This window comes from Hyla sarda, chromosome 2 (assembly GCF_029499605.1).
Source record: "Hyla sarda isolate aHylSar1 chromosome 2, aHylSar1.hap1, whole genome shotgun sequence".
Classification (NCBI taxonomy): Eukaryota; Metazoa; Chordata; class Amphibia; order Anura; family Hylidae; genus Hyla; species Hyla sarda.
Window position 1 is genome coordinate 335,654,697 of NC_079190.1, and position 14,429 is coordinate 335,669,125.

Below are 14,429 nucleotides of genomic sequence, written 5' to 3' on the forward strand. Positions count from 1 at the left end.
CACACACACATGCACACACACAAAAAAAAAAAAACACATACAACACAGAGAGACACACACACAAACACACAGTCAGAGAGACACACACTCACTCACAGACAGACACACAGAGTCACACAGTCACACACACACAGTCACACACAGTCTCACACACACACACAGAGTCACACAAACACACAGTCACACACAGTCACACAAATACAGAGACACACACACACACACACAGAGTCACACACACAAACATAGATAGAGACAGACACACACTCACCCATCCAGCGCAGCGCTCCTTCTCACCGGGCGCAATGCGAGTGACGTAACTGACGTCCCCCTGCGCGGCCATGCGGTGTGACGTCAGGCCGGCGCAGACGTGGGAGCGGAGGCCGGGCACAGTACTGGTGAAGGTGAGGGGGGGGGGCGTGATGACGGACGGGCGCACTGAAAGGAGAGGGGGGGTTGCTAACGGACGGGCGCACTGCACACACAGCACAGGGGGGGGGGGTGCTGACGGATGGGAGGCCGGTCGGGCACATAGGGGGGTGTCAGTGTAGCTGGGGAGGGGGTGTGGGTGCTGCAGAGCGTCTTGGTGTCACCCCACTAGGTTGGTGTCACCCGGTGCGGGCCGCACCCCCCGCCCCCGGTCGCAACGCCACTGATAAGAGCACCACCGTTACCATCAGCAACCACTGCCTGGACAGACACATTTACTAGCTGTGTTTTATTTCTCACATTTATGCTCTCATATACCCATTTACATTAGTGGTACCAGACTTCTACTGCTCTAATATAATAAATATGTCGCAAAACTAAAGCAAAAAAAAATAAGTCTTCAGAACATGCTTATCAAAGCAAACAATGATAAATGTCCCCCATCCTGTTTATATGCCAAACATGTCAAATTTGGGTATATCAAGAACACTTTACAATGATGTGTTATAAATAATGTACTTCCAATTATTGTGCAATTATAACAAGCATGTGGTTGCCTTTGTATGTAATAATGCAGTCCAATGCAAGCATGTACAATAGATGGAGAGTATATTGCATATTTATATGTTTACACTTATAGGTATTAAGAGCCGTTACTAGTTTTCTATATTAGATCTTATTTATAAAAGTAATAATTCATTGTATGAGGGACATTCATCAAGTCAGATAGGATTACCTTCCCATTAGAACAAGTTGGAATTGAATTCATGGGGCTTTCTTATTGGTGTTTCCATAGAATCTGACTGTGCTTATGTCAGACAGGAGGCAGGTGAAGTGTATTTAGACCGGGAGTCAGACTCTTATTTGTGTAATTCATCCAACAACCAGCTCTAGCCAACATCAGGGTGTTTGGATGCCTCATATCCATGATGAATTATGAAGAGATCACTGAAGAAATATGTGCCATGGAGATTTGACTTAACAAAAGAAAAAAACGAAATTCCTTGGATTTGAACTCTGGACTCTAGATATCAATTCGGATATAATGCAAGATTAAGAGGACTCTAAGTAAAATTCAGGATTTTCCTAGATGTCTACCTTACTACTGCAAATACTTTGCTTTTAGTGCTCCAGAGAGTTTATATATATCATATCCATGTAAGAAAGTAAAAAAAGTGGAATATTTTAAACTCTCAAAAGGTGTAGTAACATGGATGCAAGCCCATACCCTGTAGATACAACTGTAAAACCGTCCATTCATTCCAACTCTACCGACTTTAGAGATGAAGATCTGGCTAAGGCTGAGGTAGCTGTTCTTGGTACGGTCTTAACAATTACAACATTGGGAAACGTTGGTATGCTTCTTGCCATCTACAGAAGAGGAAAGAAGATGACCCGAATGCATCTCTTCATTGTGCACCTTGCGTACACTGACCTCGCGGTGGCCTTTTTTCAGATCCTTCCCCAAATGATTTGGGACATTACGTTTCGGTTCATAGGATCTGATTTCCTTTGTAGGGTAGTGAAGTATACCCAAGCGATGAGTATGTTTGTGTCCACTTACATGCTCATGATGATGACTGTAGACCGATATATCGCAGTTTGCCATCCACTTAAAACATTACAACAACCAACTAGACATGCTTATATCATGATAGGGATCACATGGATCATCAGCTGTCTCTTCAGTCTCCCTCAAATCTTTATATTCTCACTTAAGGAAATTGAACAAGATTCAGGGGTTATAGACTGCTGGGCAGACTTTCGCTACTCATGGGGGGCTAAAGCCTATATTACTTGGATCACTATATCCATATTTGTTGTGCCAGTAGGTATTTTGGTGGTCTGCTACAGCTTGATCTGTTGTGAAATATGCAAGAACCTCAAAGGGAAAATGCAGACTTATGGAGCAAGACAAAGGGAAAGCAATGGACAAGTGATGCCATCTAGAGTCAGCAGCATTCGGACAATCTCAAGAGCCAAAATAAGAACAGTGAAAATGACTTTTGTTATTGTCCTTTCATACATTATATGCTGGACACCATTTTTCAGTGTTCAAATGTGGTCAGTGTGGGATGAAAATGCGCCAGATGTTGGTAAGATAACTTAGTTACCATTGCCATGATATGATGTTTTTTGCTTGAGAATAATATACCCTAACCAGCTTCATTTATGGACTATGGGGGAGATTTATTAAAAACTATCCATAGGAAAAGATGCTGAGTTGCCAATAGCAACCAATCAGATCGCTTCTTTTATTTTTCAGAGGCCTTTTCAAAAATGAAAAAAGTGATCTGATTGGTTGCTATAGGCAACTTTTCCTCTGGACAGGTTTTGATAATTCTCCCCCTATCACTTCATTTCTGTTGTTAAAGGAACAATTAGGTTACTATTGTGTTTATTCATTGTTGCTGTACAGAAGTTGTATCCAATCTGTAATTTATTCAGTGTAGCTAGCTAAGGCTAGGTTCATAAATGATCTGCTTTTACATTAATCTGCTCCATCTAGGAGCGGAAGAATTAAAAACATTGGAACTGGGGATCCACTACATGAAGGACACCAAGTCACCAACAAAACCCAACAGATCCCACTGACTTAGCGCGCAGGCTTCTGGCTTAGGTCAGTCATTTTGCTGGATTAAACCAGACAAAAAAATAGTGCTGACTTTGTCCTGTTATTTAAATGGAATCTGTGACACGAGTCTCTGATGCAGATGTGAACATCGCCTTAGTGGTTGAAGTTTTTTCTGCACCTGTGCCCAGATGACGATGACACCTTCTTGGTTGACAAACAGAAGGAAGAGCGTCCAGACAGTATAGCTCAGTATATAGACAGTATATCTGATCTAGATTACTACTCTAATCTTGTTTACTAGTCCCAGCAGCTATATTGAGTTCCCAATGTTTGGTTTCTATGGTAGACAAATACAGGGTGGGTTTGATTCACTCTACTCTATGGCACTACCCTCACATTTAAAATGTTGCTCACTTCTCCATGGATGCTTTCCTGGCTGCATGAATACGTCGGGAATGAGTGACCACACTTTAATGATATCCAAGTAGAAGATAATATTCAACAAACAGGAATAATCCATAAACACGCTTCTTTACTAATTCATGGATTAAAGGAAATCTGTCATCAGAATCACCCGCACTAAACCTGTTACACAGGCTTGTAGTGCGGGTGATCCTGATTAAAACGCTTCTTACCTGGTTAAAAATGGTTCAGCTGTTCTTCGGATATCTATATCTTTAGTTTTCTGTTATTCCCGGGCTTGGGACTCAGTGGGAGGTCTTATCATTTTGGACTCGGCTATACGTAATTCTAGCTGGGCGTAGCGGCCGCCCGGCTCATGAATATTCATGAACTTATCCTCGTAGTCTAACTCCTTTTTCTAGGTTTGGTGGGGAGGGCCGTGCATGCGCCGCATTCCGTACACCCGGAAGCGGCATTCTCCCCGCGGCTTTTCACTCATGCAGTCCGTCTTCTTACTTGTATTGGGCCGCAGCTCGAGTGAAGCCGGGGGAAGAACGCCACTTCCGGGTGTACGGAATGCGGCGCATGCGCGGCCCTCCCCACCAGACCTAGAAAAAGGAGTTAGACTACGAGGATAAGTTCATGAATATTCATGAGCCGGGCGGCCGCTACGCCCAGCTAGAATGACGTATAGCCGAGTCCGAGATGATAAGACCTCCCACTGAGCCCCAAGCCAGGGAATAACAGAAAACTAAAGATATAGATATCTGAAGAACAGCTGAACCATTTTTAACCAGGTAAGAAGCATTTTAATCAGGATCACCCGCACTACAAGCCTGTGTAACAGGTTTAGTGCGGGTGATTCTGATGACAGATTTCCTTTAAATATCTAAAAAAAAATCTATGTGGTGCAGAACCCACTGTCTCTGACATGTTTCGATTAACTCTTATTCGTAGCTTATTCTTATTCATATGCTGGGTTCTGATTCATGTAAATTTGTTTATATCGTTTAATCATGGGTTAATTAAAGAAACATGTTTTATAGGTTATTTCTTTTTTGCTAGACATCATCTTCTAAATGGATACCCTCACATTTAGGTCCATAGAAAATAAGACATTACACATTCGGGTAATATATAGTATTATATAACGTGAGTAAATCCTCAGCTTGTCTTTGTGGTCTTTTTTTTTTTTATTATTTACAAACGTGGCACCTAAAAGTTTTTGCTGCATTGCTGGCCACTAGCTCTTCAAGGATTTATAGCAGGGTCTGGGAGTACTGTGCAAGGAAAATCTTTATAGGGAAAGCAGCATTAAAGCCCCTTCAATCCCAGGAATTTAGTCTGCCATCCTAGTAATATCCCATCACTTTTAGCTAGATGATAATTGTATTTGTATGTTTTATTTATTATATTGTTATGTAATTACAACATATATACTGTATATACTCAAGTATAAGCCGACCCGAATATAAGCCGAGGCCCCTAATTTCACCCCAAAAACCCGGGAAAAGTTATTGACTCCACTATAAGCCTAGGGTGGGAAATACATCATCCCCCCCTGTCATCATCCAGACCCCCGTCATTAACACCCCCGTCATCATCACCCTGTCATCATCACTCCCATCATCATCACCCCTGCCATGATCACCCTGTCATTTTCACCCCCGTCATCATCACCCCATCATCATCACCCTGTCATCATCCCCCTCGTCATCATCCCCCCCTTTCATCATCACCGCCTGTCAATCCCTTCATCAGTGGTCTTCAACCGGCGGTCCTCCAGATGATGCAAAACTACAACTCCCAGCATGCCCGGACAGCCATTTGGCATGCTGGGAGTTGTAGTTTTGAAACATCTGGAGGTCCGCAGGTTGAAGACCACTGCGGCCTTCGTCATCATCCAGACCCCCCTTTAGTTTTCTACTCACCTCCCCTCGGTGGGAAGGAAGAGTGAGCTGGTCTGGGCCATCTATGCTGCAGGGACCATCCGGTGGGGACGGTTAGTCATTCCGGGCTGTCCATTTTCACCGGAAGGCGCTCTTCTCCGCTCCGGGCCAGCCCCGGACTAGTGACGTTGCCTTGACGATGATGCACAGGGACGTTCATGCACAGGGACATCACGGACGTCCCTGTGCATCGTCGTCAAGGCAACGTCACTAGTCCTGGGCCGGCCCGGAGCGGAGAAGATGAAGCCCGGAAGGTCAGATGGACAGCCCGGAAGGACTAACCGTCCCCACCGGACGGTCCCTGTAGCATAGATGGCCTGGACCAGCTCACCCTTCCTTCCCACCGAGGGGAGATGAGTAGAAAACTAAAGGGGGGTCTGGATGATGACGAAGGCTGCAGTGGTCTTTAACCTGCGGACCTCCAGATGTTTCAAAACTACAACTCCCAGCCGATGGCTGTCCGGGCATGCTGGGAGTTGTAGTTTTGTAACATCTGGAGGTCCACAGGTTGAAGATAACTGATGAAGGGATTGACAGGTGGAGAGTTCACTCGAGTATAAGCCGAGGGGGGCGTTTTCAGCACAAAAAATCGTGCTGAAAAACTCGTCTTATACTCGAGTATATACGGTAAGAGATCATTGTTATATAACATATTGCTTCATATTTCAAAGCATAAACTAAACTACTCATTAGAAAATAGATAAAATACACTAGAATAGGCCAAACCTTAATGAGCATTGGATTAATAATTGGATGGAATTCTATTGTAACAATGAGCCTTGTTTTTCATATAGCATTGGATGGTTTAAACAAGCATAATACTGCCAAGTTTTTGTGTCCGTATTACAGCCCCTAGTCCAAGCCCAGCCATGGATCTTTCAGTTTGGGTCATCCAGACTGATCAAGCCATAATAGCACAAAAAAATGGCCATATTACGCTGGTCTGAAACAGGCAATGTTACGTGACATTCAGCATTAATAACATTTTTCAATGCAATTACAAGGAATACTGAAAAGTGTGCATTGATAATTCTGTCCCAGAGTGTTTTAACCAAGCCGGCAATATCAGTATAACATATATAAACTAAAGTTAGTTTTATTATATTTTGACATTTCTTTTCTTCTTTTCCATGTTTCTTATTTTAGACTCTTCCGACTTTGCATTTACCATTACAATGCTGCTGCCCTGCCTGAGCAGCTGTAGTAATCCATGGATCTATATGTTCTACAGTAGTCCCCAACTATGTCCAAGAATCCCATTTCTTCATGCGCGTAGGCAGAATAGCACAGGAAGTGCCTCCAGCCGCCGGGACACCCTCCTGACTCAGATCCGGACTCATTCTCTGCAGATGCAGGGCACATGCCACAGCATTAGAGATCTGTACCCGGCGTATGAAGATACAGTGGTGGAATCAGCACTTCTCTGATACTGAACTGGAAGGGTCACTTTAAACACACATTATGGGGGGTATTTATCAATAGTTGCTGTGCCTTGTCAATTTTTACCTTTCTTTTTTTCGCGTTGTTTTTCACGGACGTGCGCCAAATTTATCAATTGTTGCACGTCCGTTAATAACTTTGGCGCAAGTTCCGAAAACCACATTAGACCGCGTTTTCCAGTCTGGAATGACCGCCAGAACTCCCGTGCTTCAAAACTACTTTCTCTGCTGCTTTTAATTGTGAGTTTCAGTAGGTATTAGTTTGTTAATGAAGCTTGTTGGTTTGAAACATGTCATTTTGGTGATGTCACTCACCAATTGGGCTTTTAACCGTTCTTCCCTAACGTCCTTATTACACATTTCCCAAAAGTCATGCGAAAATGGGGTACCTAGAGAGGTTTACGGGTTGCCAGTTTAAGATAACTAAGGGTTATGTGGAGAGGGCAGATTTAGCCGATTTTCTGGACATGTAATTTCATGGCGGCTAGATGCGACTAATTTGCGGGAAAAGTGAATCATGTTGCACCAAACCAGCATTGTCGCAGTTAATAAATTTGTGTCCACTGCAGCCAAAGTAGCTATGCTGCGCTACATTACGGTTCAACAGGATTTTTTACGGACCACGATTGTCGCAAGCAAAGTCGCAAAAACACAAAGACGCAAGAAATATGTGCCAAAGAACCGCCGAAAAACCGGAGTAAAAGGCATGATAAATACCCCCCATAAGTTCTATTGTTTGTGTAAATGTATACTTCCAGGTAATACATATGTCATGTGTTTGACATTCCTATATCTTTATTCTGTTTAGTATGGGTTATTCTGTTACTATTGCACTTTTGTATTGTGAACCTCTTGGAACACTAATATATTCATTAGTTTATTAGTATTTATGTTTTTACTTACTAAATATTGCTCACATGCCATTGCAAATTTATTTCTATACTTTTTCCCCACATTCACTAAATCTCAGTTATTACGGTCCTCTTGTGCAAATGCCTAATACCTAAGCCAGTTTTACGCAGTTTTGATAAGTGTTTTTAGGAAAAACTGGAACTGGTTCCATAAATAAGGGAAATTTAGTTCCATCCTTGTATATATTAGGATTAACCCATCAAACGCTGCACTAAACTGAGCTGCATTGGCAAGGGAAATGTCCCCCAGGACTCCTAATTCACATTAAGGTTATGTTTTTGTTATCCTGCCTTTTATTTTCCAATTTTAATGGTACAAAGACAGATAAAAAACAGTTGTCTTTTTCCCAGGTTTTGAGTTTAATGGAACACAATGGAAAACAGCTGGTAATGTACACATTGTACTACTATTTAATTGCTATTATTTTAGAAAAAGATAACTGTTGTTTAAGCAAAAGACACCAGCAAAAAAACAGATAAAAAGAGGAGACTGAAAACTATGTGCGAACACAACCTAATTCTTTCTACACCAAATTGTGTTTCATGTGGAGTGTAATACAGAAAATATTCAGCCATATGTCCCTGTGCACACAGAACTGCTCTGTGCATCAAGTATAAGGGTGTCACCAATAGGGTACATTTACATTTATATAATCTGCTGCAGATTTTATGGTGGTAAATCCATTATAAAATCTGCAACTCAAAACTCGCAGCAGATTATGTACATTTAAACATTCCCTTAGTCATCTATTATACCACTTCAACTGCCAGTAGACAAATATACTAGGTTTGGACCCACTGTATATACACAAACAAAAAGGTGGGCAATTCTCTTTGGACACAAACATGGAAGGGTATTAGTTTTATAAATATATAAAATGTAATGGACGTCTATGGCCATACTGACATAGCACACGATATAATAAAATACAATATAGAAATTGTCATGGGGAGCTAAAAGGAACAGTTGTAGGATAATATGCAATATAAACTGATGATTATAAAAGTTTGGATTGAAAAACAGGCTGAGGAAAATGGTTGCTTTGCTAACATTTTGAGAAGGTGGGGGAGGTCAATTTATTTACAGCAGCTTTCGTGATGGAGATGAGTCTTGTGGATGAGATGGTCTTTTAAAGGGAACTGACATAGGGACAACAGTTGTGTAATCTACTGATTGAACTTTCTTCTTCAACTTCTTGTTCTTCCCAGTAGTACCATCGAGGTCAACATTTACATAGTCAGGAGTTTCCACAATGTTCTCATAATCAGTAACTTGCTTTTTGTTGTTGAAATGGACTGTTGTATAGGTTATAGTCTGAAAGAATTACAGCAAATTGATGTTAGTGTACAACGCTGGAAGTTTTCTGGAGGTCTCTTACTATACTAGACTCCAATAAGGTCCTGTCAGACATAATTGCAAATTACTTCCAACTTCTACCACTCTAAGTATTACATTATTTACGAACCACATACATTTTTCAAATTTAGCTCTACATATTTCTTTGGAAAGGGTGATTATCATTGATACATAACAGTTGTCTATGGTATTTAATAAAGAGTACTTAATACAACTTATGTACTGTATATACGATTATTAAACAGGGCACTAATATATCCTGATTGTTTTTCTTTTCTAATTGTCCTTGGCGCTGGTTGTCAGGATCCGGACTGGTATGCAGCGAGGACACCGGAGGTGCATCCTCTGTGTCAGTGAGGTGATGGCGTGGGCCGTACCAGGGGAATGGAATCTAAGGGATGGACTTGCAGCGGCAGGTAACCCCCAGGTCGTTCCACCCGATAGCAACTCAACCCCACTGACAGCTGAGACAGGCGCGGTACACAGGGACAAGGCAAGAGCAAGGTCGGACGTAGCAGAAGGTCAGGGCAGGCAGCAAAGGGTCGTAGTCAGGGGCAACGGCAAGGGTCTGGATACACAGGCTTGGGATACACAAAACGCTTTCTCAGGGCACTAAGGCAACAAGATCCGGCGAGGACAGGAAGGGGAAGTGGGTTTTTATAGGAATGGGAAGTGATTACAATTGATTGGGCCAAGCACCAATTAGTGGTGCACTGGCCCTTTAAATTTCAGAGAGCGAGCACGCGCGCGCCCTATAGAGCGGGGCCGCGCGCGCCGGGACGTGACAGCCGGGGAACGGGACAGGTGAGTGGATTGGGAGGCGACCCGCGGGCAGGCACGTCCCGCTACGCGGATCGCATCCCCGCCGGCTAGTGTTGCTCGCGAATATTCGCAATACGAATTTTATTCGCGAATATCCCATATTCGCGAATTCGCGAATATTCGCGAATATAGCACTATATATTCGTAATTACGAATATTTGTTTGTTTTTTTTGTTTTTTTTTATCACAGTACACATCACAGTGATCATCCCTCTCTGCTTCCAGCTTGTGTGGTGTAAGAAGGCTCTAATACTACTGTGTGAGACTGGTGTGCGAATTTTCGCATATACGAAAATTAGCATATGCTAATTTTCTCATATGCGAATGTTTGCTTATGCTACTTTAGTATATGCTAATTTTCGAATATGTTATTTTCGCATACGCGAATTTTCACATATTTTCGTATATGCGAAAATAAAACGAGAATATTACGAATATGCGAATATTCGCAAATATATGACGAATATTCGTCCATATATTCGCGAATATTCGCGAATTCGAATATGGCCTATGCCGCTCAACACTACCGCCGGCAGAGACAATGCAGCGCTCCCGGTCAGCGGGTCTGACCGGGGTGCTGCAGGCAGGAGAACGCTGCGAGCGCTCCGGAGAGGAGCAGGGACCTCGGCGTAACACTGGTACATTGGGCATTGAAGGCCACAAGTCTACTTTATACAAGAGCCATGATATACAAAGAAACCTCTCCAAAAGACTACCTCTTTAGAAGACCACCTCCTTGTCCCAACTAGATTTAGTGTGACGGACTATCAGTCTTACATAATGCATAGAGCCCATTATGCATGTGGTGTGTATTAGGGATGATGATGAGGGTTATGGTGGGTGTAGTAGTCCCTGTTGGATTTGTCACGTAGCAGTGACAGTGGTGCTAACCTGATGTTTCTCAGTGATCCCCACAACCTTTTTCCAAACAAAGTTGTTACCGCATGCAAAGCACGAAAATAACACTTCTAAAGCTAGGAGTCCAAGAAACAACTTGTGAACTTTACTGAACCCCTTTGCGCAATGCCAGAGATATACAGTTATTTCAATACAGCTTTAGATAGGATAACTAAGGAGTCAGTGAAATGTAGATTTCATCACTGTCCCTTGAAATAACCCTTTTAGAGCAGCTTAGCTGAATTTTAGGAAACAAAAAGTGTTCTAGCACATGCACATGACAATGTTCTCTGCAGATATATCTGCAGGGATTTAAGGTTTTCTAGCTTTCAAATCCTCAAGTCCAAATAGCTGAAACTACTGGACGAGGATTTTCATGTGTGGATTAGTTGTGGCGTAATGTCCACTTTACTCATTCTTTTGGCAGTAATCTGTAACACGACATTTAGAAAGGGGCATCCAGAAAAATCCCCCTGACTTGGCTGACTGGCTGACACTGACCTGATTGAAGGCCCAAAATAGATTAGTGAAAGACAGAAAGGTTCTTGCACAAGTTATCCTTTCTTGCAATTACATTAAGTAATGTAAATAAAATATATCCTTACAGAACACTGAAAATTAGGATTGGGATCAGCAACTGAGAGTACATATTACCTGTATTTAGTAAAAATACTAGCCTTAAAATGACTGGAGCTAGCTTAAGCACAGGGACTATGGAAAAGTGAAGGCTTTGACTAACTAGAACAGGTGTCAGGTCTGGGGTAGGGATTAGTGCAGACCTAGAACTCGCCCACAACCACTGTGCTACCTACTTTGGCTATCCACCCTAAACAGTGGTCTCCAACTGGCCAACCGTATCTGCGTTGGACTAAGTACATGGATGTTAGAAATATCAGACAGTCCAGGTCAGTAACAAACAGGCAAAACAGTACAAATATGGCAAACAAGGGGTTAAGCCGGAACAAGGAGAACAACAAAGTACACAAACAGAAACACAGAGCCAGAGTCTAGATAGAAATGGTCAAACCTATAGGGCAGCACATTGCAAATTCAGCGAGAAAAGTCAAGTTACAAGCAGAGGTTTGGTCAGGTAACAGAATAGCACAGACAAGGAACACTGGTGAAGGGATGTGTTCAATGAAGTGTGCCGCAGCTTGTATGACTCTTCTTATAGTCTTCTCCTTCTGTATCATGTTTGGAAAATGTCAGCTGTTGTTATTAGAGACTATTCTGAGGGTAGCAATTTGGGAGTTCCTTGTAGAGAAGCCCTGATCCCTATACAGATATTGATGACATATTGCTAGAATATAACACCAATCTCTGATTGACCGTGCACCAAATATCGTTATACCTGTTACTAGAAAGAAGGAAAGTGCCATGCTACTTAGGCTCCTAGTAGATTTCATTCTTTTTTTTGGCAGATGATTAGAAAGCTTTAATTATAATAGTTGTCCCCGTGACTGCCCGGGAAATCTAGTAGCAAAGAGGCATAGTGCTTTCCTTTCCATGCCAATCAAACATTGGTAGCATATCTCTGTGATATGCCATCAAGGGCTGTGTTGAGTAAACCCCTTTAACCCCTTAAGGACCAGGCCATTTTATACCTTAAGGACCGGAGCGTTTTTTGCAATTCTGACCACTGTCACTTTAAACATTAATAACTCTGGAATGCTTTTAGTTATCATTCTGATTCCGAGATTGTTTTTTCGTGACATATTCTACTTTAACTTAGTGGTAAAATTTTATGGTAACTTGCATCCTTTCTTGGTGAAAAATCCCAAAATTTGATGAAAAAAATGAAAATTTTGCATTTTTCTAACTTTGAAGCTCTCTGCTTGTAAGGAAAATGGATATTCAAAATATATTTTTTTTGGGTTAACATATACAATATGTCTACTTTATGTTTGCATCATAAAATTTATGAGTTTTTATTTTTGGAAGACACCATAGGGCTTCAAAGTTCAGTAGCAATTTTGAAATTTTTCACAAAATTTTCAAACTCACTATTTTTCAGGGACCAGTTCAGTTTTGAAGTGGATTTGAAGGGTCTTCATATTAGAAATACCCCATAAAAGACCCCATTATAAAAACTAAACCCCCTAAAGTATTCAAAAAAACATTCAGTAAGTGTATTAACCCTTTAGGTGTTTCACAGGAATAGCAGCAAAGTGAAGGAGAAAATTCAAAATCTTCATTTTTTACACTCGCATGTTCTTGTAGACCCAATTTTTGAATTTTTATAAGGGGTAAAAAGGAGAAAATTTTTACTTGTATTTGAAACCCAATTTCTCTCGAGTAAGCACATACCTCATATGTCTATGTTAATTGTTCGGCGGGCGCAGTAGAGGGCTCAGAAGGGAAGGAGCGACAAATGGTTTTTGGGGGGCATGCCGCATTTAGGAAGCCCCTATGGTGCCAGGACAGCAAAAAAAAAACACATGGCATACCATTTTGGAAACTAGACCCCTCAGGGAACGTAACAAGGGGTAAAGTGAACCTTAATATCCTACAGGTGATTCACGACTTTTGCATATGTAAAAAAAATATATTTTTTTTTTACCTAAAATGCTTGGTTTCCCAAAAATTTTACATTTTTAAAAAGGGTAATAGCAGAAAATACCCCCCAAAATTTGAAGCCCAATTTCTCCCGATTCAGAAAACACCCCATATGGGGGTGAAAAGTGCTCTGCTGGCGCACTACAGGTCTCAGAAGAGAAGGAGTAACATTTGGCTTTTTGAAAGCAAATTTTGCTCTGGGGGCATGCCGCATTTAGGAAGCCCCTATGGTGACAGAACAGCAAAAAAAAAAACACATGACATACCATTTTGGAAACTAGACCCCTCGGGGAACGTAACAAGGGGTAATGTGAACCTTAATACCCTACAGGTGTTTCACGACTTTTGCATATGTAATAAAATATATATTTTTTTTACCTAAAATGCTTGGTTTCCCAAAATTTTTACAATTTTAAAAAGGGTTATAGCAGAAAATAACCCCCAAAATTTGAAGCCCAATTTCTCCCGATTCAGAAAACACCCCATATGGGTGTGAAAAGTGCTCTGCTGGCGCACTACAGGTCTCAGAAAAGAAGGAGTCACATTTGGCTTTTTGAAAGCGAATTTTGCTCTGGGGGCATGCCGCATTTAGGAAGCCCCTATGGTGCCAGGACAGCAAAAAAAAAACACATGGCATACCATTTTGGAAACTAGACCCCTCGGGGAACGTAACAAGGGGTAATTTGAACCTTAATACCCTACAGGTGTTTCACGACTTTTGCATATGTAAAAAAATATATATTTTTTTTACCTAAAATGCTTGTTTTCCCAAAAATTTTACATTTTTTAAAAGGGTAATAGCAGAAAATACCCCCCAAAATTTGAAGCCCAATTTCTCCCGAGTACGGCGATACCCCATATGTGGCCCTAAACTGTTGCCTTGAAATACGACAGCGCTCCAAAGTGAGAGCGCCATACGCATTTGAGGCCTAAATTAGGGATTGCATAGGGGTGGACATAGGGGAATTCTACGCCAGTGATTCCCAAACAGGGTGCCTCCAGCTGTTGTAAAACTCCCAGCATGCCTGGACAGTCAACGGCTATCTGGCAATACTGGGAGTAGTTGTTTTGCAACAGCTGGAGGCTCCGTTTTGG

General features: G+C 41.8%; 2 protein-coding genes across 9 annotated transcripts in view; one reads left to right on the plus strand and one right to left on the minus strand.

Annotated features, from left to right (window-relative positions):
• Positions 1-1,636: 1,636 nt before the first annotated feature.
• On the plus strand, positions 1,637-6,804 carry AVPR1B (arginine vasopressin receptor 1B). Its single transcript, XM_056560160.1, has 2 exons — positions 1,637-2,522; positions 6,499-6,804. The coding sequence occupies exons 1-2, from the start codon at positions 1,637-1,639 to the stop codon at positions 6,777-6,779; spliced, it is 1,167 nt and encodes a 388-aa protein (XP_056416135.1). The 3' UTR covers positions 6,780-6,804.
• A 1,249-nt stretch (positions 6,805-8,053) lies between these two features.
• Positions 8,054-14,429, minus strand: part of LOC130357941 (uncharacterized) — a 78,751-nt gene continuing 72,375 nt past the window's right edge. For all 8 annotated transcript variants that reach the window (XM_056560710.1, XM_056560709.1, XM_056560711.1 and 5 more), the window contains one exon: positions 8,054-9,017. In XM_056560710.1, coding sequence (XP_056416685.1) covers positions 8,784-9,017 — 234 coding nt within the window. In that variant the 3' untranslated portion in view covers positions 8,054-8,783. The remainder of the gene's footprint in view (positions 9,018-14,429) is intronic.

Excerpts from the sequence above, each read along its gene's own strand:
- AVPR1B (XM_056560160.1), top strand. The coding sequence starts at position 1,637 with ATGGATGCAAGCCCATACCCTGTAGATACAACTGTAAAACCGTCCATT. Across the intron at positions 2,523-6,498 it reads TGAAAATGCGCCAGATGTTG|ACTCTTCCGACTTTGCATTT; the intron begins GTAAGATAACTT and ends TTCTTATTTTAG.